The sequence below is a fragment of the Panonychus citri genome, unplaced genomic scaffold, assembly GCF_014898815.1.
Source record: "Panonychus citri isolate SS breed McGregor unplaced genomic scaffold, ASM1489881v1 Contig00077, whole genome shotgun sequence".
NCBI lineage: Eukaryota > Metazoa > Arthropoda > Arachnida > Trombidiformes > Tetranychidae > Panonychus > Panonychus citri.
The window spans coordinates 557,630-580,355 of NW_026515482.1; the positions used below are offsets into that span (position 1 = coordinate 557,630).

General features: G+C 32.9%; 2 protein-coding genes across 3 annotated transcripts; both read left to right on the forward strand.

Annotated features, from left to right (window-relative positions):
• Positions 1 to 8,486: 8,486 nt before the first annotated feature.
• Positions 8,487 to 9,183, forward strand: LOC128387016 (uncharacterized). Its single transcript, XM_053346152.1, has one exon. The coding sequence runs from the start codon at positions 8,487 to 8,489 to the stop codon at positions 9,171 to 9,173; it is 687 nt and encodes a 228-aa protein (XP_053202127.1). The 3' UTR covers positions 9,174 to 9,183.
• An 11,410-nt stretch (positions 9,184 to 20,593) lies between these two features.
• Positions 20,594 to 22,718, forward strand: LOC128386957 (lysM and putative peptidoglycan-binding domain-containing protein 3-like). 2 transcript variants are annotated; one of them, XM_053346077.1, is made up of 2 exons: positions 20,594 to 20,744; positions 21,405 to 22,718. In XM_053346077.1, the coding sequence occupies exon 2, from the start codon at positions 21,658 to 21,660 to the stop codon at positions 22,549 to 22,551; it is 894 nt and encodes a 297-aa protein (XP_053202052.1). In that variant the 5' UTR covers positions 20,594 to 20,744; positions 21,405 to 21,657; the 3' UTR covers positions 22,552 to 22,718. The 2 variants fall into 2 exon arrangements, with proteins under 2 accessions (XP_053202052.1, XP_053202055.1); XM_053346080.1 differs by lacking the exon at positions 20,594 to 20,744 and adding an exon at positions 20,972 to 20,994.
• The last annotated feature ends 8 nt before the right edge of the window (positions 22,719 to 22,726 follow it).

Here is a 22,726-nt window from a genome sequence, read left to right on the forward strand (position 1 = left end):
TGAATTTGAGCTGCAAGGCTCATCACTTTCCTTCACTTCTTCAATAACTTCCATCGGTTGTACCGGACTTGAAGGTACTCGTTGAGATGGACCAGGGTTACCGATAACTGAAACAATTTCACCCCAGAAATCAGTATCTTTAGGAACTGTGGGTGGTGATGTAGTTTCTTGAGGAACATTTTCACTTGTAGAAGACGAAACGTCTAATTGATCCATGATTGACACAAAGTAAAGTTTTAGAAAATTTTGACAACTAGTCGCAAGATTAATCAAAATGAAACTGAGACAAAGAAGTCGATCAACTTTACTTTTATAGTTGATTTGATCTTTTTCGATTATAGATCTAATTAAAATCACGAGATCACATTCGTCATCAAGACGATTTAAAAGCGAATTGATTGCTTGATTAAGCAAAGACAAATTAACTTTGTTGTAAAAACAAAGAGAAGTGAATCATCTCTGTCGCACTTTGTAGACAAAGAGAGATCAGATTTACCATAGAAACTAATTATCCTTTCTTTAAGTTTTGGATTAATTAAGCGGTTAAATTGATTTACATATTTGACTTTCTTATTATGATGATTATCATATTTAAAGAAAGCACAATAAACACTTAAGTTTTTAAAACTTGTTTCTTTTTCTTCTAATTTAATTCCAGCAAAGTAATTAAATTTTGTTCTAACTGATTGTCTTGTTAATCTTTTCAGATTTTCATGATCATCAAGATCATCATTAGGTAAAATGTTAGAACTTTCATTCACAATTGATTGATCAGCAGAGATTCGTTTTCTAACTTTATCTGCTGGAAGAGGTTCAGGTAACTGAACGGAATTTTCAACTTCATCATTCTCATAAAGAGAATCGAGATTTTCTAACAAATTAGGCTCAGAATTTGTTTCAATTTCAGAAACATCACTAGACCATTTTTCAATGTCTTTAAGAGCATCACAATTATCTGCGTTTGAAAGCCAATCGTCAGATTCAGTTTGAAAGAACTCATCTCTAACTTGTTGAAGTTTAAAAGGTAATTCTCCATGAAATGGTTTCGTTTCCATGAGGTTGGCAGTTTTTATCTCATAAAAGATATCCAACAACAAAACACTTCCTTTATGTTGTCCAATAACAACAAAGGGGCCATAATTTTTGTCCAAAAGTTTTGAACTTGTACCACTTCTTGGTACATGTCTCTTTATCCAGACAGCATCACCAATGGTGTAAGGTGAAGGTCTTTCTATCTTTTGCCTTGAGGTGATATAATGAACTTGTTGTGCAAGCAACCGAGCATGGACAATTTTCCTAGCATCAATGTTATCAAACTTTCCTTCAGGTAAATTGAGATCATTGTCCAATGGTTTTCTTGCATGTTTTCCAAAAACAATAAAATAAGGTGAAAATCTTGTGATTTTGTGCACCGATGAGTTGATGGCTAACACTGAATTTTGTAATCCATCAGATAAGTTTTTCTCATCATTTTGAGCTAGAAAAGTTCTTAAGCGATCTCCAATGGTCCTATTAGTCCTTTCGACTAATCCTTGGCTCTGTGGATGATACGGGGTAGACACAGCATGTAGAATACCATTTTCTTTAAGAAAAGTTTCAAATTCTTGGCTCATAAAATTTGATCCTCGATCCGTTTGGATCACAGAAGGATAAGAGAAAATTGAGAAAAAAGTTTTCAAAAATTCGATAACTGTTTTTGCTTCTTGGTTAGGTGTAACCTTAGCATAAACATATCTTGAAAGAGAGTCTACCAAGACTAAGATGAACTTTTTTCTTTTACCATCAAGTTGAATTGGACCAGCAACATCCAATTCGAGACGTTGAAAGATGTCCTTTGGTAAAGGTTTTTGATGAGCTTCGGAAAAAATTAAGCTTTGCGGCTTCGATTTTTGACAATTAATGCAATTTCGACAGAGCTTGCGAATTTCATCATATAAATAGGGCATCCAATATTTTCGGGAAATTTCTAGATAAGTTTTATCTAGACCAAAATGTCCACCAATGGGAGATGAATGTTCAATCTCAAATATTTTCTTTAGAATCGGTTCTCCGATTACTAATCGTGGGGCACGTTGTTTAAACAATTGACGATATAAAAGTCCTTCTCTTAAGGAGAAAGTTTGAATCGCTGGTGAACTTGGATCTTCAATCATTCGATCCATGATCTTACGAAAGTAAGGATCATTTTGTTGGAAATCTTCGATTTCTTCCTTTAAGGGAATTTTCTCTTTTGTGAAGAGAACACGAGGTCGATCACTAATATTATTAGTTCTTTCCAGGGCAAGTAGAATAACGTTAAGGCCAACATCATAATCTTGATTTACCAAAGAAACTTTGTCTTCGCGACAATGATAAGCACAAAGTAAACTGTCAAGATATTCTTTCTCAACGTCGAGTATCTTACGGTGATCCCACTCGCATGGGTTTCGAGAAAAACAATCAGCGGGATGTTGTTTGCCTTCTTTATAAAGAACTTTATATTGTAATCCTTCAAGGGAAACACTCCAACGAGTTAACCTTGGATTTTTAAATTTCAATTTCGGCAACTGGCACAAGGCATGGTGGTCTGTTTCCACCATGAACTCTTTACCCTCAAGGTAATGACGGAATTTGGAAACTCCAACCAAAATTGCGAGTAACTCCTTTTCACTCACAGTATAAGCCAGTTGATGTTTTAACAAAGTTTGAGAAAAGAAACTAATTGGTCTCCAGGCCAAAATTTTCTCAATTGGTACTTCTTTAAAATTTTTAAATGAACCAGGAAGAGGTGCATTGGGATCTTCCTGAAGAAGAATGCCTCCTACTGCAAAATCAGAAGCATCTACAGAGAGTTTGTGTCTCAATTCGACATCAAAATGTACCAACATTGTTTTCTCTATTAGAGCAGCTTTAAGCTGATCAAGAGCCAATCGATCTTCATGATTCAATTGGAATCGTCTTTCTTTATTGATAAGACGATATAAAGGTCGTGCTAATTTCGAAAAATTTTCGATGTATCTCGAAAAATAATTATAGCAACCTAATTGACTTTGAAGCTCTTTTAAAGAGCGTGGGTAAGGTAATTGTTTGAGAGCACGAACTTTTTCTGGATCCGGTTGGATTCCTTCTCCACTCACAATATGTCCAAGTAATAGAAGTTGAGTGTTCCCAAATGAACACTTTTCCGTTCGAACTTTAAGATTAAAGTCTCGAAATCGTTGCAAGACCAACTCGGTATTGTGGAGTAGTTCGTTCCATGTTTTACCCATAACAGGTACATCATCGAAGTACCCTAGACACTCTTGGTACTGTAATCCTTTAAGGACTTTGTTGACCAATCGTTGAAAGATGAATGGGGCTCCACTTAGTCCCATGGGTAAGCGTAAATACTCATATTTACCATCGGGAGTTACAAAAACTGTCTTCTTCCTTTCGTTGGGAGGTAACTCGATCTGATGGTACCCTTGACATAAGTCAAACATGTTGAAAAACTGTGTACCTTTTACTGCTTCCAAGCAGTCGTCTATCCTGGCATAGGATAATTTGGAACGTTTGTTAATTTATTAACAGCACGATAATCACAAACCAATCGATATTGTTTACCTGGTTTTTCAACCAATAAGGCTGGACTTCCACCATCTTCTTCTGAAGGTTGTACGATTTTGGCAGCAATTAGTTTATTTACCAATTCAGTAAATGCTTTTCGTTTTTCAACAGAACAAGGGTAAGGTTTCTGATAGGGAACAGCGTTATTACCCATATCAATTTTGATGTTACACACTTCGTGTGGAACTAAACCTAAATCATGACGATGTTTACTAAACACGTCTTTATAACGAAGAAGTAACTCCGTTAAACTTTGTTTCTGGTCATGAGTTAATTTTGGGTTTATCCTTGCTTTGATTTTTTCTTCAAAATCATCAGGTTCAGCAATGACCATTAACTTTTCAGCAACTTTGATTTTATCGTCACCATCCTTGATAGTGAACGAACCAATTTTTTCCAATTCTTTATCATGATAAAGATTTTCAGGAGCTTTTACCATTTTGAAGATTCTCGTTGATCTATTTTCAACTGGAACATTAGAATTTAAGTTCTCTTTTTCAATTTTCTTTTCTTCAAGAAAAGTCCTCTTCTTTTTAGGAGAGGAAGGGCGACAATCCATGATTCGATTACTTTCATCGATAGTGCAAACACGAACGTCAAATTCAGCACTAAATGATTGTCCATCAGGTGTATCTTTCACAGATACATTATAAGATTCTCCATCTGAATCCATATTCGTATAAAACGAATGTAAAAAGGGACAACCAAAAATAATTTTGGTCTCAAAATTTTCCACAACTTGAACCTTTAAGATTCGGACATCTTCAATTTTCGGGTGTTTAACCAAAAGGAAACAATAACCAATTGACCGAATAATTGAACCAGGGACAATACCTGCCAAAGGTTTATTGTCTTCGATTACATCAGCTCCAAGAGATTTTGCCAAATCAAAATCTATTACTGACAATGAGGCGCCAGTGTCTGCAAGGACCATTCCTCGTTTTACCAAAGTTTTGTCTGATTTTCGTAATCGTACCTTAAGTAAAGGCATTTCTTCAATCATATCATCATCAAGTCTAGTCAGGACTTCTTCTTTCTTGTCTCGAAAGAAATGATAAAGTATTTTTGCTTCAGTAGCAATTTTTACCGGTGCTTCATCGGATGAAGGCTTAACAGTGGAAGTTGGTCTTGAAGACCTTGGCTTATCACACTCATTCGCGTAATGACCTTTATTACCACATTTAACACAAGTAACGTCTTTTCTATCTCTTCTCTTTGGATAGATTTTGTTTTCAGATGATTCATCAGAAGACTTTTTGAAGAGTTTAGTCTTCATTTTCATCTTTTCTTTTGCATCCTTTTCTTTTGTTGCAAGACTTTCATAATAATAGGTGAGCAAAAGTTTATTTACGTCTTCTAAGCTTTTGTTAGCTCTTTGATGAAAAACTTTTTGTTTTATATTGTCTGGTAAATGATTCAAGACAAAAATTAAAAAAGTTTCTTTAGAAACATTACCTTGGCTTTTATAAACCAATTCACGCATTTTAGATATGAAATCTTCAGGGGGACATTCAAACTTATATTGATAAGACATCAGCTTATGAAGAGCATTGGATCTTGAAGGGTCCTTGAACCTTTCCTTTAGAGCCATCAGATACTCTCGATAGTCTTGGATGTTTTATCCACCATTTCAGAAATGTAGAATTTGATGAGCAAATCCTCTTTTAGACAACGAAGTCTAATCTCATCCTCTACAGGTTCCAAATCCAAAAGCCTTCTGCTTGAGTTACCCACTCATGAGGATCATCTCCTTTCTTAAAGACAGGAATCGATGGATCTTGTAGCATAATTCGTAAAGGTTGGTTACCTAAAGTATTAGGTAAACCATGTTTGAGCTTACGCTCGGGGCGACAACAGGGAACAAGAACGTGTTTCCTTTGAGGGACAGTAACTGTTTCAACAACAGTACTCACCTCTGGCCTTTCATCTTCATGAGATTCAGGCTGGTCATCTTCATCACTTGCTTTCATTTCCTGGAGTAATTGAATGAGCAACTTCTTGCTACCTTGTCCTAAAGACAAACCTTGAATATCGGCTGCTTCTAACGCCATGAAAGCATCGAGGGTCCTTCCAGACTCTCTTAAAATAGAATGAATCTCATTTTCTGAGAGTTTCAATTCTCTTAATTTGGTTAACCAGAAGGGTGGGACTTTGTCCACCACTTCACTTAACACAATTTCGTCCATATCATCTTCCGATATTTCAATGGAATCCAAATATAAATTATTCCTTACGGCCTCTCTGAATTTCTTATCGACGAAAGTTGAAACAGGAACAACGACTTTCCAAAAGCCTAAACAAAGTTCCGCAGATGCTATGGAAATTTCAGCAATGGGTTTATTTCTTTCACCAATTGGAAGATGATCCAATTCATTTGGTATCTCTGAAAGATTAACGGTTTTCTTCTGTGTAACAACTCTAGCTTTTCCTCGCGGCATCATGAACAAAGCACTTTCACGCCAAATATAAGAAGAGATAAATAATTTATCGATTCACAATATACGAAAGTATAGTTAGAGTTAATCACACCAAGAACACTAGGCAAATCCTGCCTGGGTCGCCAAATATGAAGGAATTTATATAAGAACGGGTCTTATATTTAAAATATAAAGAAGAAAGGAGCTCTATCCCGAGACTTTCGAAAGAGAGACTCTGAACGATAATACAACGGAAGGTTGAAACCGAAAGAGAAGAAGCTATCACCTTCACTTGATATTAAAATTCGATCTAGGATTTGACTCGTGTTAGGTGTAACTAATTAACTGAATTAAATGAACTTAAAGATGAAAGTCTTCGACTTAACTGAGTTAACAAAGAGATTACAATTATTCATCAAGAATAAAACTGAATTTTATTGTAATGAAAAGAGAACTTTAAAACATAGATGTTAATCTAATGAAAGTAAAAAGTTAACTAATCGTAAAGATTAAAGATTAATGATAACTGTGGTTACCTTGGTAACTGAACACAATGGTTCTTATCAAAAGAAAGATTAAATATTGACCATAAGATCATCTTAAAGATGTATCAAAGGTTTACAAAAAGTAGCTTTTAGAAGCATAGATAAAATGATTAATTAAATCAAATGAAGATAAATGAAAGAGGTTTACATAATTATAAAGATTGAAAATCAAATGAAATTAATGAAAGTTAATTATTAAAAAGAATAGATTGAAAATCTATTCGGGAGATATTCTTAAAGAATAGGCAGAGAAAAGCTGAGGGAGTCAGAATTTCTACCCTACATAATATCATACCGATAAACAAAGACAGAGGTAAAAAAGATAAGTTAACCTTTTACCTTTTCTTATCTCTAAATTTCAGTTTTCAAACTACATACCACTCACATTCTAATTTAGTGCCACAATTTCTTCAAGTAGAATATTTACAATCTATTGATTGAATATATTTGTTTCATTTTCTAAAAAGGGTCAACACGCGTCAACCTCTAATGATGTCTATATTGGCAAAGGAAAAGTCATTTAATACAATTATCGATAGAATGAAAAGAACTGAGAAATTGTCAAAATAATTTGATTTTTTCGTTTGTCATATTCTATTCAATCTTTTCTATTTGTCGTTATGATTTTGTTTTCTTAGTTTCGTAAAATTTTCGTTGATATTTCTCGTGAACTTTGGATACGTAATGAATAATTCTCTTATTAAAGTTCTGTTAAAACTTCTAAAAGGAAAGCCCGAGGATGAACTCAAGCTCATCTTCAGAAATCAGCTCGGTAATATACCCGTGACGTTTGTTGAATTTTCGGGGAGTGAAGTCGATGCTATTTCATTTGTCAGATCAGGTGAAGTTGATCTTCTTTATCCGGGTAAATATTTACATGCTCTGGACGGTACAGAGGTAAATGTATCCGTTGGGCCTGTGGTTGATGGTGACAGTTGTACCTTCATGAACATATACCCAAACTTGTCACCTAGAGTAATTAATAAAGGAATATTATCATCACTTGAGATAATTGATGACACAGTTCGTATCTTCATCATTATGTTAACAGTTCTTGCTTTGATATTATATTGTGTTCGATCTAATGCCAAAAGTAATGTTCAAACCAAATCAACCTTTTATCGACCTTCGATCATGAAGTTTCTATTGACCAGCATCAAAGGTACATTCGGGTTATTCTTATTTTTAACTTGCTCTTTCTCAGTCCATTACATATTACATTTATTTTCGACATCTTTCACAACACAATACTCGATAGCCTCACGTCCAGCACCGTTGAATACGTGGTCTGATCTAACTTCACAGAAAAAAATCAAGTGTACTGCAAGTATAAATACTTGTTATCGTTTTGCAAATGAATCTTTTGGCTTAAAAAACCCACTAATTCCTATCGAGTATCGATTATTCGGAAAATATTTGGATAAAACAGCTAATGAATCAATAATTTCACTCTTTGGAGAAAGCGATAACGTTGAATCGACTTTTAAGTATTTTTGTCAGCAGCTTCATGTTAGAAATTATAAGCTTCTAAGAAATGGACAAAACGATTTTCTGTTTCATTCTAGCAAAATTCGCTATTTTGAAAGAATAGGTTCATACTTTTACCATACGAATATTGATCGCAATAAGAAACGATGGATTATCAGAGCTTCATATTCACATATTGAACATGGTCTCGGTGTCATGGCAGCAAAAAATGCTAGAAAAACTTACTCTGGTCCCATCAATGGTAGTCTCTTTCCCGGATGTTGGTCTTACGAGGAATTAAGCACAAGAGCCGAAGGCTCTTACAGTCCAATCACTTATTCTAATTTTACTGATCTAATTAACCTTTACTTATTACTTTGTATTTTTACAATCATCTCATTTCTATTTGAAGTTTTCCTCATCAAATGTATTAAGAAGTATTGAGATGGAACATAATATATGTATGTTGATTATGTATCGACCAATTAAATTAATTACAGACTGTAATTTACCGTTTTCCGTCGGTACGATTGTAATGTTGGCCTTCTATGAATCACCAATTTCCCCACTTCCAGTTCCACCTCTTCCTGATCCACCCGTTGGCCGATTCCCACCTGAACATCCAATTTGGCCACCACCAGGTCGATCATCTCAGCCATCAATTGGTCACCATCAACATCAGCCTCATCATCTTTCAGGTGCATCATCATCTCCTCATCAGATAACTGGACCTGGTCCAATGATAACTTCATCATCTGAAATTCATCAAGTTGCCGTTCGTCCACCAGCGGGTTATATTCACCGACGGACAGGAACAGAAAACGGAAATGGTCAACAGTTTCCCATGAAAGGTCAAAAACAGTTAAATCCATTGAACTCAATTAAAAGTAAAATAATTACCTCAAAGGCAAACAAATTACCAGTATCAACTGGTATTGAATTAATTCCCGAAGCAATTAACACTAACAACAATTTACCCTTAGTTAATAATGGTGACTCTCCTTCCGGTAATTACAGCGGTACCACAATTAATGAATCAACAGGAACAATTAACTCAACAGTCTCTTTACTTGCAAGTTTCATCAAAGATAAACCACAAAAGTTATTTGACATTTTAATGCCAAGAACTTCCGACAATAATAAAAATAAACAAAATTAATTGCGACAATTTGATTAGCCGATGTACAAGTTACATTGATAACATGTTTAACTGGTCTTGATATCATTTCATGTATAATTTAAATCATGATCATCAACAATAATTAACTCTCATCTCACTAATCATGATTTGCTTTTTTTAAATCATCTCATCCCACCTTAATTTATGATTGAACTTTCAAAATTCCTGGAAAACTCAAATTAAATCCAGTTTATCATGAAAATAAACAAATTTTATTTATCGTTGTTAATTATTTGTAAATCAAATTCATTTTAAAACTTGATTATAAATTTAATTGTAAGTACGATGAGCAATCTAACTTGTAAAACGATAACAAGTATCTTCATCTGCCATGCACTTGAGGTTGATTGGTCATCTTTCGAAGACCATGAATAATTCCGATTGTCGCTGATTCGGACGATGAACATTGTCCAATTGAAAGGCCAATCAAAAGATTCACCACCAAGGTTTCCAATTGCTTCGAGAATGTACAAGGAACCACATTTAATCGGAGTAGTCCCATTGAGCTCTTTCATAAATCCGACCAATTTTTTCAAATGGTAAATATTTGGATAAAACAGCTAAAGAATCAATGATTTCACTCTTTGGTGAGACCGATTATGTTGAATTGTTTTTTAAATTCTTTTGTCAACATCTCTATATTAGAAATTATAAATTTCTCAAAAATGGACGAAAAGATTTCCTGTTTCATTCTAGTAAAGTTCGCTATTTTGAGAAAGCGGGTTCATACTTTTACCATACGAATATTGATTGCAATAAGAAACGATGGATTTACAGAGCTTTTACAGAGGGCTAGTGCGTTAGAAGCGATAAGAATTTGCACTTCGTAGTTGTTCTGATGCTTGATTATTGTTTCGATAAACTGGTAGATATTCGCGTGATGGCGGCCAACGGTTTTATTGAGAGCCGAATGCCAGCCTTCGACATGGTTATTTGTTCTAGGATCACGATCATCAAAGTGGTTCCAGATCTCTTTCGGAAAGCGAGCATCGTTAATTAAATAGGTTCGTTCAAAATAGTCCAAAAAGTTTTTGAAACTATCGTCAGCAGGTGCTTCAGCTTTGATCTGGTCATAAACTTCGTCGATGTCATCAACAATTAGAAACGGCAAGGCAGCGATTCTTTTAACGGCCATTTTAACATCACTATCATCTGATTTGTATCTTTGTACTAGTCCGTGTTTGCCAACATTCCTCCAAATACTCTGACTGAAATGGAATAAACAACATTTAAGTTGACAAAACGGGAAAATTAGATTGATGGCCTTGATAGCGGATAACTCAAAGTCTGTGGTAAATTGTTCTGGCTGCCAGGTCAAATTTATCTCACTTCAGAGGTCTTGGATAATCCGAAATAGTCGCGTATATGTTAGCATAGTTGAATCGGGAATCAGCGCATAAACGGCCGGAATCATGATTCCATTTTTCATTACATGTAGAGTGGAATAGATGAGGGACACTCTTGAAAGTTCCATCAGAGTATACATGATTTGCCTCACACAAGTATTTGAGAAAAGTGTCGGTGGCAAAAACTAATATCTTATCATCAGCACCATCAGAAATTTTATAAAACTTTTCAGTAGAACTTGATTGGAGATTTTCCGGAACGAATATTTCATCTCGAGTTCGAGGTAATGGTGGAAAACGTGAAGAACGAGCACGGCCAATAGTTTTTTTGAGTTGATCAAAAGTTTTTAATCCATTGGCAATTTCATCAGCTAGCAACTGAAGAGATGATAAAACTTTTTCAGTTGCATCATTGTAAACTGATTTGAGGTTACAATATGTTGATTGGCCTGCAATTGACTTGGCACCATTTTTTTGCTCAATTCCAATCACTTTTTTAATATTTTGTTCATGATTGTGATCAGATTTTGATTTTAAATCACCAAAAAGTAGATTAATTTTGCCCTTACAGTTTTCATTCACACACACCCAATAAGAGGAATCACCTGAGGTTGATCTCTTTCGATAAATATTGTTTTCATAAATTAACAATTTACCACCTTTATTAGATTTCACGTATTTAAAGGAATCACTCATGTTGATCAAATAAAAAACGAGAGAAAATTATTGCAATTCGATCAGTTCGAAAGTTAGATCTAAATTGATTCAGAAAATAGATCATTAGAAAGTAGAGAAAATAAATCATGAACGAAAATTTCCATTGAAATTTATAAGTAAATTTAATTGTTCTAAATAGTTTAATTTAATTGATTTAATTTTTGCTCATTTGACTTTTGCTGTTTCGACTTTTGCTGTTTTGACCCTTTACCGATGAATTCAATCCGAATGAGGATTATCTTAATCTCGCCCCAAAGTGAAAGACTTTTTGTTTTCTCTGAAAGATGAATTAAATCTTTTGAGTGTATGAATTCAAAGTGATTTGACTGTAAATCACCTATTTTAATCTGATTTCTCCGTTTCGAATATTTTCGATTTCTAACTCAATATCTTAGTTTCATTTTCTAAAAAGGGTCAACACGCGCATACATTTAATGATTATTATATTAGCAACGGAAAAGTCATTTAGATTAATAGAATTATCGATTTGAATCAAGATAACTTGAAAAATTATCAAATTTATTTGATTCCCCCGCTTTTCATTTGATGTAATTTTCTTAATATCGTAAAATATTAGTTCATATTTCTTATTGTGAGCTTTGGATAAGTAATGAATAATTCTTTTATTAAAGTTCTGTTTCAACTTGGGAAAGGAAAGTCCGAGGATGAACTCAAGCTCATCTTCAGAAATCAGCTAGGTAATATTCCTATAACAGTCGCTGAATTTTTTGGTAGTGAGGCCGATGTTATTTCGTTCTTCAGATCAGGTGAAGCTGATTTACTTTATCCGGCTAAATATTTACATTTTCTGGACGGTACAGAGGTAAATGTATCAGTCGGGCCAGTGATTGGCGCTGACAGTTGTGTCTTCATGAACATTTATCCAAACTCATCCACTGGTCTAATTAACAAAGGAATATTATCATCACTTGAGATAATTGATGACTCGGTTCGTATCTTCATCATCATGTTAACAGTTCTTGCTTTGATATTATATTTTGCTCGATCTAATATCAGAAGTACTGGTCAGACCAATTCAACCTTTTATCGACCTTCGATCATGAAGTTTCTGTTGACCAGCATCAAAGGTAAATTCGGGTTATTCTTATTTTTAACCTGCTCTTTCTCAGTTGATTACATATTACATTTATTTTCGACATCATTTACAACACAATACTCGATAGCCTCACGTCCAGCACCTTTGAATACGTGGTCTGATTTAACTTCACGGAAAGAAATAAAGTGCACGGCAGATGAAGATACTTGTTATCGTTTTGCAAATGAATCTATGGGCTTAGGAAACCCACTAATTCCTATTGAATATCAATTGCTCGTTAACTATTTGGATGCTACGGGTTATGAATTTATGATTTCACTCTTTGGCGAAATCGATAACGTTGAATGGTTTTATAAGTTCTTTTGTCAGCATCTTTATATGAGAAATTATAAGTATCTCAAAAATGGACGAAATGATTTTCTGTTTCATTCTAGTAAAGTTCGCTATTTTGAGAAAACAGGTTCATACTTTTACCATACGAATATTGATCGCAATAAGAAACGATGGATTTACAGAGCTTCATATTCACATATTGAACATGGTTTTAGTAATGTGGCAGCAATAAAAGCGAGGAAAACTTACTATAGTCACAGCTCGAGTATTTTATTTCCTGGATGTCAATTCTACGAAGAATTAAGCCCTAAAGCTGAAGGCTCTTACAGTCCAATCACGTATTCTAATTTTACAGATCTAATCAACCTTTACTTATTACTTTGTGTCTCTACAATCATCTCATTTCTGTTTGAAGTTTTTCTCATCAAATGTAAATCTTAAGATAGAGATAAACATCATTATAAAGGGTGTTACGGATTTTAACGGATGTTATCTTAATCTTTGCATTTTTGTCAACCTTATCTTCATTTTTAGTTAAGATTAAGCTGCATCACTAGCTCCGATTTTTTAATTGTTATCCGTTACACCCTTACATCGCAAAATAAAATATTTAACCAACCTTGATAACATAATTCACTGTAGCATAGCTCAATTTAATACTCAAATTTTGGGTAAAGATTATGCTGAACAAAGCGATTTGGCTAAGTTCTGGAAAAAAGAAATGATATGATGTGATATTATATGGTATCTGAGATCTTATCTCATCACTTATCTCTATGAGATTTTTAACAATGGGTTAGATAGGAATTGCATAGTTAAAAGTTATAATAAATAATTTGAGTAATTTTAGCATTGAACTTCTTCAAAACTTATCACGAATAATTTTAAGACAATGATTCTTGACGAACGCGAAAAATATAATAATATATAAAATACAATCAATGAAAATCACCTCTTACAATTAATTGAAATTTGACTGTCGCAAATGCTTTGTTAACATGATTAGATGAATCTAAAAATGTTGTGGTGGTCAAATCATCATGAATTGAAGGTTTTCAATGTATTTGAATGAACTGAAAATGAAATACTTTTTAAATTGTTTCTGATCACCTTTAAAACGTTTCACTTGAATTTTAAAAAATATTCTTAATCTTTTTAGTCGCTAATCCGTTTCATTTGATCTTTAAGCCATTTCAGTGTCTCTTTAAAGGGTTCATATTGAACTTGAACGACTGTAATAATGATTACCAAATGAACAACTCACTAGCCTTACAGTTAATGCAGCTCCTGAAAGCCGACGGAAAAATTGATTGAAGCTGATTCTTGGCTGACGATCATTTATACAAAATTGTGATTAAGGTTATTCCAATTAGTTAATGTTGATTGTTACTCTAACCAGCTGTAAAAATTAGTCACAATTAAATCAATAAGCGCGAAAATTTGTTTGCGATTAATTTACATTTTGTTTATTGTAAACTCATTTGAATAAATAGAAAAAGTTAATTTTGAATTAGATGATCATTAACTAGATCAATATTTAATGAATAAAGTGTTGATTGATTTGGATCAATTAGAGAATTATTCAAACAGTTTGCTTAAATTATCTTCCGTTCTAATTGTATCTAGAAAAAGTCATTCGTTATTTAAACTGTGAAAACTTTTACACAGCTGATTTAATTACGTTGAAAGTCAAATTGATCAATTTTAAGTAAATATTCATCGCAGAAAGTGCCACCACTTAAATGCAAATTAATTGATATTCTACCCAGAGAAACACTTCTTATGCCGAGTCCGAAAATGTTTTTCAAATTACAAATGAATTTTTTTGTAGAACCTATGGTTCTCGAAAATTAGAGTAGCCTGAGAAATGAACAAGATATGAAATGGTTTTATATTTTTTTACTAGCATCCAACAAGGAGAAGGAGCTTTAATGACACCGTTACTCTATTGATTTATATCACTTTTGGTCTGGAGATAAGAAACAAATACGACTCAATTAATACTAAACTTTATCTCGGAGCTTTATTTTCGATTAAATTAAGCAATACTACAGAAAATTATGTTATTAGGGAATAGGTTGATTAAATATTTTTATTTTTCGATTTATAATGATGTTTATCTCAAGATTTAAATTTGATGAGAAAAGCTTCGAACAGAAATAATATGATTATAACGCACAAAGTAATAAGTAAAGGTTAATTAGATCAGTAAAATTAGAATAAGTAATTGGTCTGTAAGAGCCTTCGGCTTTAGGGCTTAATTCCTCGTAGAACCAACATCCAGGAAAGAGAATACTCGAGATGAGACTTTAGTAAGTTTCTAAAGCTTTTATTGACGCGATGCCACCAAGACTATGTTCAAAATACGAATACGAACCTCGAATAATCAATCGTTTCTTATTTCGATCAATATTCGTATGGTAAAAGAATGAACCCGTTTTCTCAAAATAGCGAACTTTACTAGAATGAAACAGGAAATCGTTTCGTCCATTTTTAAGAAATTCATAATTTCTGATATAAAGATTCCGACAAAAGTACTTGTAATTAGTGTTGTTGCGAGAATAATCGAGAATCGATATTTCTCGAGATTTTTGAGGAGAAATATCGAGAAGTGTTCTGATTAATCGAGGGGTAAAAGAAAGAGAAAAAAGAAAGAGTAAAGGGGAGGAACTTACACTTCGATTTTTATGTTTTGTTTTTCAAAAAAAGCGCTAAAAAAGAAAGTGAAAAAGAAAGAGAAGAAAATATCGATATTTCTCGATAAATGGTTCGATATTTTCTCGATGGATCGAGCGAGAAATTTCTGACTTCTCAAACAACACTACTTGTAATACTGCACAACGTAATCGTTTTCTGCAAAGAGTGAAATCATTGATTGATTAGCCGTTTCATCGATATATTCAGTGAGTATCCCATTATCGATAGGAACCAGTGGGTTTTCTAAGCCCGTTGATTCGTTTGCGAAACGATAACAAGTATTTATATTTGCGATACACTTGCTTTCTTTCCGTGATATTAACCACGTATTCAATGGTGCTGGACGTGAGGCTAAGATAAGATAGATCTGAAGATAAGATTGAGTTTATCCTTGGTCGTTCCTTCCCCAAGTTTGAACAGAACTTTAATTAGAGAATTATTCATTACTTACCCAAAGTTCACGATAGGAAATATGAACTTAAATTTTACAATACTGAAAATTGACATTAAACAATGTAATGACAAATAAGATCTAGTAGAATATAGCGAAGAAATCAAATAATTCTTAGAACTTTTCAAGTTTTTTTATTCTAATCGATAATTTTGTTAAATGACTTTTCGTGCCCAATCTAATAATCGTTAAATGTTGATGCGTGTTGACCCTTTTTAGAAAATGAAACAAAAATATTAAGTTAAGAGACGGAAAATATTCAACATCAGATTAGAATGATTTGGGCTCATTTGAGCGAAGGACATATAAGCGAAAGTCACAATAGCGAAATCAAAAGAGCGAGAGTAAAGATAGCGAAAAAATTTCTCAAGATGATCCTTATCATGTACAACCCATAATTCAGAGTTTTTCCTGATTAATTAATTTCTAGTTGATGAAAACATTTAATTGTAAATTATTATTAACCAAGAAATTCAAAACCTTAAAAAATCAGCTCAAAATGGTTGATTATTAGCAATTTATCATATTTTTCACTGAATCAATAATTTTTTTAGATGGTAAGTTGGTTAATTTAAATTCGCTACTTTGACTTTCGCGCTTGTGACCTTCACTTATTTGTTTTTCGCTCTTTTAATTTCGCTATTTTGAGCCTTTACCATTTTGAATGAATTGATGACGTGGTTGTTGTTTTGAGAAATTGTTTGATTAGACTTTGTATTAGCTCATCAGATGGATGGTCAACTCGACTTAGAATGGCTGAAGTACCAGCAGGATCGTATAAAAGTGATTCAGTGACGATTTGAGTTGCAGCCGGTGAGCCAGCAATCGTCAAGATTACCAATAAGTCGTGGAATTTGGTTAAATTTAATTCACTTCCAATAGAACCACAATTTGTTTCAAGTTTTGGCCAATTTACGGTTAACCTGATCATGGTGGATAATGAGGATACATCGGTTTCAGCGAGTCTTAATTTAGATTTAATTTGAAGAGCAGAAATCAATAAATTAAAATCTACAATTTATGTATTAATAAAATTAAGAAAAACCGAATTAATCATTCAAAATCTAAGTCAGCAAGTTGACAACTTATCTGGATGCTGGTAGCCAGAGTCTTCGATAAGGTCAAAGGACTGCTGGACAAAGCGATTTGGCTAAGTTCTGGAAAAAAGCATTGAAAATAGTCGTTATACATGATAAAAATTTAATAGATAATTTGAGTATTTGTACCATTGAACTAATAACTTAATCAAAACTTATCACAAATAATTTTAAGACAATGATTCTTGACGAACACGAAAAAAATAAACAAGAGACAAAAAGTTTAAATGCAACAAACCATTTTATTAGGTTAATATTATTAATTTTTCTTTTAATGACGATCAACATCAACGATCTAATCAATTTTCTTACATTATAATAAAAAAGCGTCAGCTGCTGTTTCAACCATCTGCAGGGAGTGAAATTCCTCTTTCAGCTCTCAGGTGGATGGATGAAGCAGCCCCAATGAAGGCAATGATGGCGATGAGAACTTTAGTGAAGTTGAAGTTCATGATGAAACTTTCACAGTTAATGTTGTTACTTTGAAAAAAGGCAAAAGTGTTATTTTTGTTGTGGATTAAATTAATCGATAATTAATAAGTGATGATAATCAACTCAAAGCTCATGCTTTTTATACAAATTTGTGAATAAGGTTATATCAATTGGTTAATGTTAATTATTACTTTAATCATCTGTGAGAATTAGTCACAATTAAATCAATAGGCCCCAAACTTTGTTTGCGATTAATTTATATTTTGTTTATTGTAAATTCATTTGAATCAATAAACGTAGTTAATTTTGAATTAGATGATCATTAACTAGATCAATATTCAATGAATAAAGTGTTGATTTATATGGTATTACTACATTACTACTACAATTACTACTATTAGTATACATATTACTACTATTACTGTTGATCAATAGTATAAAGATGCTGACAAAAGTACTTATAAAACCATTCGACTCTTAATTATTATTATAAATACCATGATGATTTGTGACGAACGCAAAAAAAGAAACAGGAAACAGTTAAAAGTTTATCATTTTCCATCTTAAGATTGATTAATAGATTTGATGAAAAAACCTTTATAAGTTAGATAATAGGGTAATAATTAATATCCGGACTTTTGACGCTTTACCATTTCTAGGCTATTTATTAGGTCAGAGTTTTCTTCATGATTCAACAGAAAAATGTGAAAGTTTTGTTGTGTTCTAATTCGGAACTTTTCCATAAAGCCCTTACCGAGCAGTGGCGTCTCAAAGTCGGAAAATTTCTCGAAAAAGTTTTGCATCTAAATGTACCTTTTCCGACTTTGAAACGCCACTGCTCGGTAAGGGCTTTATGGAAAAGTTCCGAATTAGAACACAACAAAACTTTCACATTTTTTCTGTTGAATCGCGAAGAAAAAACTCTGACCTAATAAATAGCCTAGAAATGGTAAAGCGTCAAAAGTCCGGATATTTGGTTGTTACGCCCTGTATAAAATTGTATGTTAAAACCTTCATGTAACCATCAAGTTCATCATCATTACCATTAGAGGCTCGTTTACGTCTTCGCCTTATACTTGATGGGGGAAATTAGATTAAAATTGAAAAAAATTAATTTTTAATTACAATCAAGGTTAATCAAAAAAGAGTATATTTTCACTCTTTGGTTAAAGCTAAACTCACTTTGGATCCATTGGTCTTGTTGAATCAACAGAGATTAAACCAGCTGATGAAGGGATTAATAGATAAAAATCAACGTTAAATTAAATTCTAATCACTTAAATATGAAACTCAAAAAAACTCATTTTAAGAGTATCAAAAGTGATTAATTGCCTGTTTCTGTCAATCGACCTTTGACAATTTCTTGTACTTGACGAATCGATATGTTTACCTGGTCAGGATCATGGATTAAAACTGATCCACTTCCGACCTTAATAACATCGTCTCTCGTAATCGCCCTGATGATCTGGACCTTTTAATTGGAACCATTTGATTGTGATTGATCATTGATTTCATTAATCTCTTTTCCTTTCCTATTAATCGCGTATAATGATGGGTAACCGGCGACTGAAAGTGTCTCTTCAATTGGCTGATCGGGTGATACTTCGTGGTAATCGTAATGGGAAATATGTTCATCGATGGGACTTTTTTCAACGCTTGATTTTCTGCTTCTCGATAATTGTGTCGCAAAAGTATCGACTATGTGTTTCTTAAAGTTCTTAAGAGCTTCCTTCCTCCCCCCTTTCCTTCCAATCGTATCTCAGGAATTTGACCTTCCGGTAATTGAATGAATTCAAATGGTAATACAATTTTCTCATCCAACAAATGATCAACAGCATTACTGTTTGTTGATCTCTTTGGCCGATTGGTTGAACTTGGGCCCGACGTTGTTGTTGCATCTTTCGAAGTAGTGAGTGCACGTCCTCGAACTTGCAAATCAAGTTCTACTTTATCTTCTAATCGTTTCTCCAATGATTTTCGAAGAATTCGAGTGAAAAATGATTTTATCTTTGCATCTCCCAAAAATTCGCAACCTTCTCGTTTCAATTTCTTTTCGTGAAGTTACATCAGACCACGTATTCAACTGCTGGTGCTGAACGTGAGGCTATCGAGTATTGTGTTGTGAAAGATGTCGAAAATAATTGTAATATGTAATAGGCGGAGAAAGAGCAGGTTAAAAATAAGAATGGCCCAAATTTACTTTTGTTCATCTTATTAGAACTTTAATAAGAGAGCTATTCATTGCTTATCCAAAGCTCACAATGAGAAATATTAACGAAAATTTTACGAAACTAAGAAAATGAAATCATAACGACAAATAGAAAAGATTGAATAGAATATGAAAAGCGAAAAAATCAAATTATTTTGAGTTTTTCAGTAGAAGCCCGATGAAGAAGATCAACTTCACCTGATCTGAAGAATGAAATAATATCGACTTCACTGTCCTTTATTCGGTTATGACTGTAACTTAGTTACATTTGAATTTCAAGTCGCTTTTGCGTTTATTTCAATTTCGATGTTACATGTTTAGAATTACATTTTATATAAGATTTATATAACCATTTCGATGTCGATTCACTTGTTGAATTGTTGTTGTTATTGTTTGTATAAATAAAATAAAACCAGAGTGAAGTGGTCATCACTAAAATTAAATAGACAAAGAGGTCCACTGATTCCATGATAAGATTAGATTGTAATTGTTCAAAAAGAAATAAGAATAGAGATTTTTTGTTTTCGAAATTAAGTTTTTGTAATCGTAAAGAGAAAGGGTTAACGGTTAATGTTGTTCACTAATTTCTAGCGGATCTAAGTAGTAATCGAATATCCGTTTGCGAAACTCGTCAATTAATATTAATTGGTATTTTTCGTATTTTGCTTTCGTTAATTGTTTTTTGATTTTTTCGCTAAAATTTTCGGTTTGTTTATCTTGACAATTAGTTAATATATGTTTCATGTCAAGGGGTAAATGATCATATGGACATAATAGATTATCTTTTGTCAATAGAAAATCGAAATAACCAATGGCCCATTTAATTGTAGTGTTAATTGTTTGTTCTGTTGGCCAATTAATTTGTCGTTTTGGTAATATTTCAAAGGGTAGAGTGACTCTATTGTCGACTCGGTTTGAGTCCCAAGTCTTCTCATAGATTATCCAAAATTCAAAGAACGTCACTTCTGAAGGCTCCATCTATTTTCTTCATTTATTACTACTTTCGATCAGCTGATTTTCACTTTCGGTCCAAGTCTTTGTTTTGTTGAATTAATTAAAATGAGATCAGTTAATTTTGACATTTTGTTTCTTTAAATCATTAGCCTTTGTTTTTGTTTTTTTCTTCATTTTATCACCTTTCCGTGTATAGAATAGGCTGCGAACTGACTGAATTTTAAGTAGCTTCAAAAGTCCGATTTCTGTTTTAAATGGTAAGAATTTTTTTCTTTTTCTCTCTCGATTGGTCTCAATTCTAAATCTTGTTACATCAACAATTAACTTATTCTCAACCAGTTTTCTGGTTCTGACCGTAAGCTTTTTCCTAATTGTATGTGTTAAGAAATATAGAGAGAGAAAGAGACTAATTAAGTTTCCACTAATTTTAAATGTTTCAATGTTTTTTTCTCAATTAAAATCTAATATTTACATTCTTATCTCATTATATTATGGATAATCTTCCAGGTAGATGATTTATTCCAGAACCAAGTTACATAATTAGTGCCTCTTTCATATAACAATTCAGGTTCACCTGAACTTCATCTGATTTTAGATGAAGCTGATTTTTGTTTATTTCTGTCGGAAAATTTCAGTAATTGTCAGCACTTTACAACTAATTGATAGTCATGTAGCCACGTACCAATAATTTATATCACTCTTAACCAATTACGACTACGATTACTATTTGTTGATTACTTTTTGCTGTGAAAAATTCACTCGATAACATTGAGGTTTTAATAATATTCATTGTGATGTTTATTGTTGTTGTTCATCATCATCATCATCTAATTAAAACACACTTTCAATGTTTTCCCTGATCAAAATCTCTCAGAAATAACCTTGATTTTAATTATGTTTTGTTTCTCTCTTTCTAGTTAACAATTTGAATTGTGGCATCTGATTGATACGATATTTTTCATCAAATCATAGACGTAAATATCAATTGTTGGATGGAAGAGTAAAATCTTTATTGAAATTATCATTCATTTTCCGATTGTGTCTTCCAAATTTTCACATCTAAATTATTCCAGAAAACCCCTTAAGGATTATCAAAGGGTTGATGATAAACTGTTAATCTATTAATCTATTGACCAATTATGCCAGTGTTCACAATTTCAAAATCGCGTGATGACCAACAGATCGTCTCTTTTCAAATGGAAATATGAGAAATTAGTTGATCAAGAGATTGACCAACAACACCAAGAAAACTTGAACTTTCTTGGTAATAAATGCGATGACAATAATGACCTTTCACATGGACAAAAGTTACTACAATCTCAGCGACAAATATCCACAAATAACCAGGAGACAATTATACCAGATCTAGAATTTAGTAACGATTATTATGAACTCAAAAAGCGATCTCAAAAAGAAAGACAATCAAACAAAAAGCCTGACCATCATCATTACATTTTCCATAGGATTGAAAAAGGTGATACCCTTCAAGGAATCGCTCTTAAATGGTATTGTTCATTACATGAGCTTAAACGGGTTAACAATTTAGTTTCTGATCAAGATTTTCATGCACTTGCTGTCATTAAAATACCTGTTAAAAAGTATGGAATCCTCAGTGAGGTGATGGTTCACCAAGTGAACAGTTCAAATTTAACCTTGATCGATGAAACACCAGAAGAATTGACAAACAAACCGTTGATAATTAACGTTGGTTTACGACAGACTTTTCTTAATGATGACAATTCTCAAGATATGAACAAATTTCTGACTAATTTAGATGTTGATCTTGCTAAAATGAGAAAAGTGGCCGACAATTATGTTCAAAGTGACCAAAATTTACCCTCTTCTATTGGCAGTATCAATGATACTAATGATACACATTCATCAGCATTAACCCATCAAATCAACACTTCCAAACCTAAATCAACTTCTAATTATAATTGTGATGGAGCTGATTGTGGATTAAGTTGGTACAGTTTACTTCTTGTCGCTTTATTCATTCTCATTTTCGTTCCTGTGATATATGCATTTGCCTCCGACAAAAGCCATCACTTTTTACACTCATGATTTGGACAATTTAGATCATCTCATCATCGAAACCAAAATTTCAATCATTTCTCTTGCCAACTTCATCCATCCAATGTTATCTATTCCAATCCCCATGTAAAATTTGACACCAACAATCAAAGTTGATTAGTTTAAGGTTTATAATTAAAAGAAATGTAAATTTACAATTTTCTGT

Bases quoted from the DNA above. Each gene is read 5' to 3' on its own strand.
- LOC128387016 (XM_053346152.1), top strand. From the start codon at position 8,487: ATGTATCGACCAATTAAATTAATTACAGACTGTAATTTACCGTTTTCC.
- LOC128386957 (XM_053346077.1), top strand. From the start codon at position 21,658: ATGACCAACAGATCGTCTCTTTTCAAATGGAAATATGAGAAATTAGTT.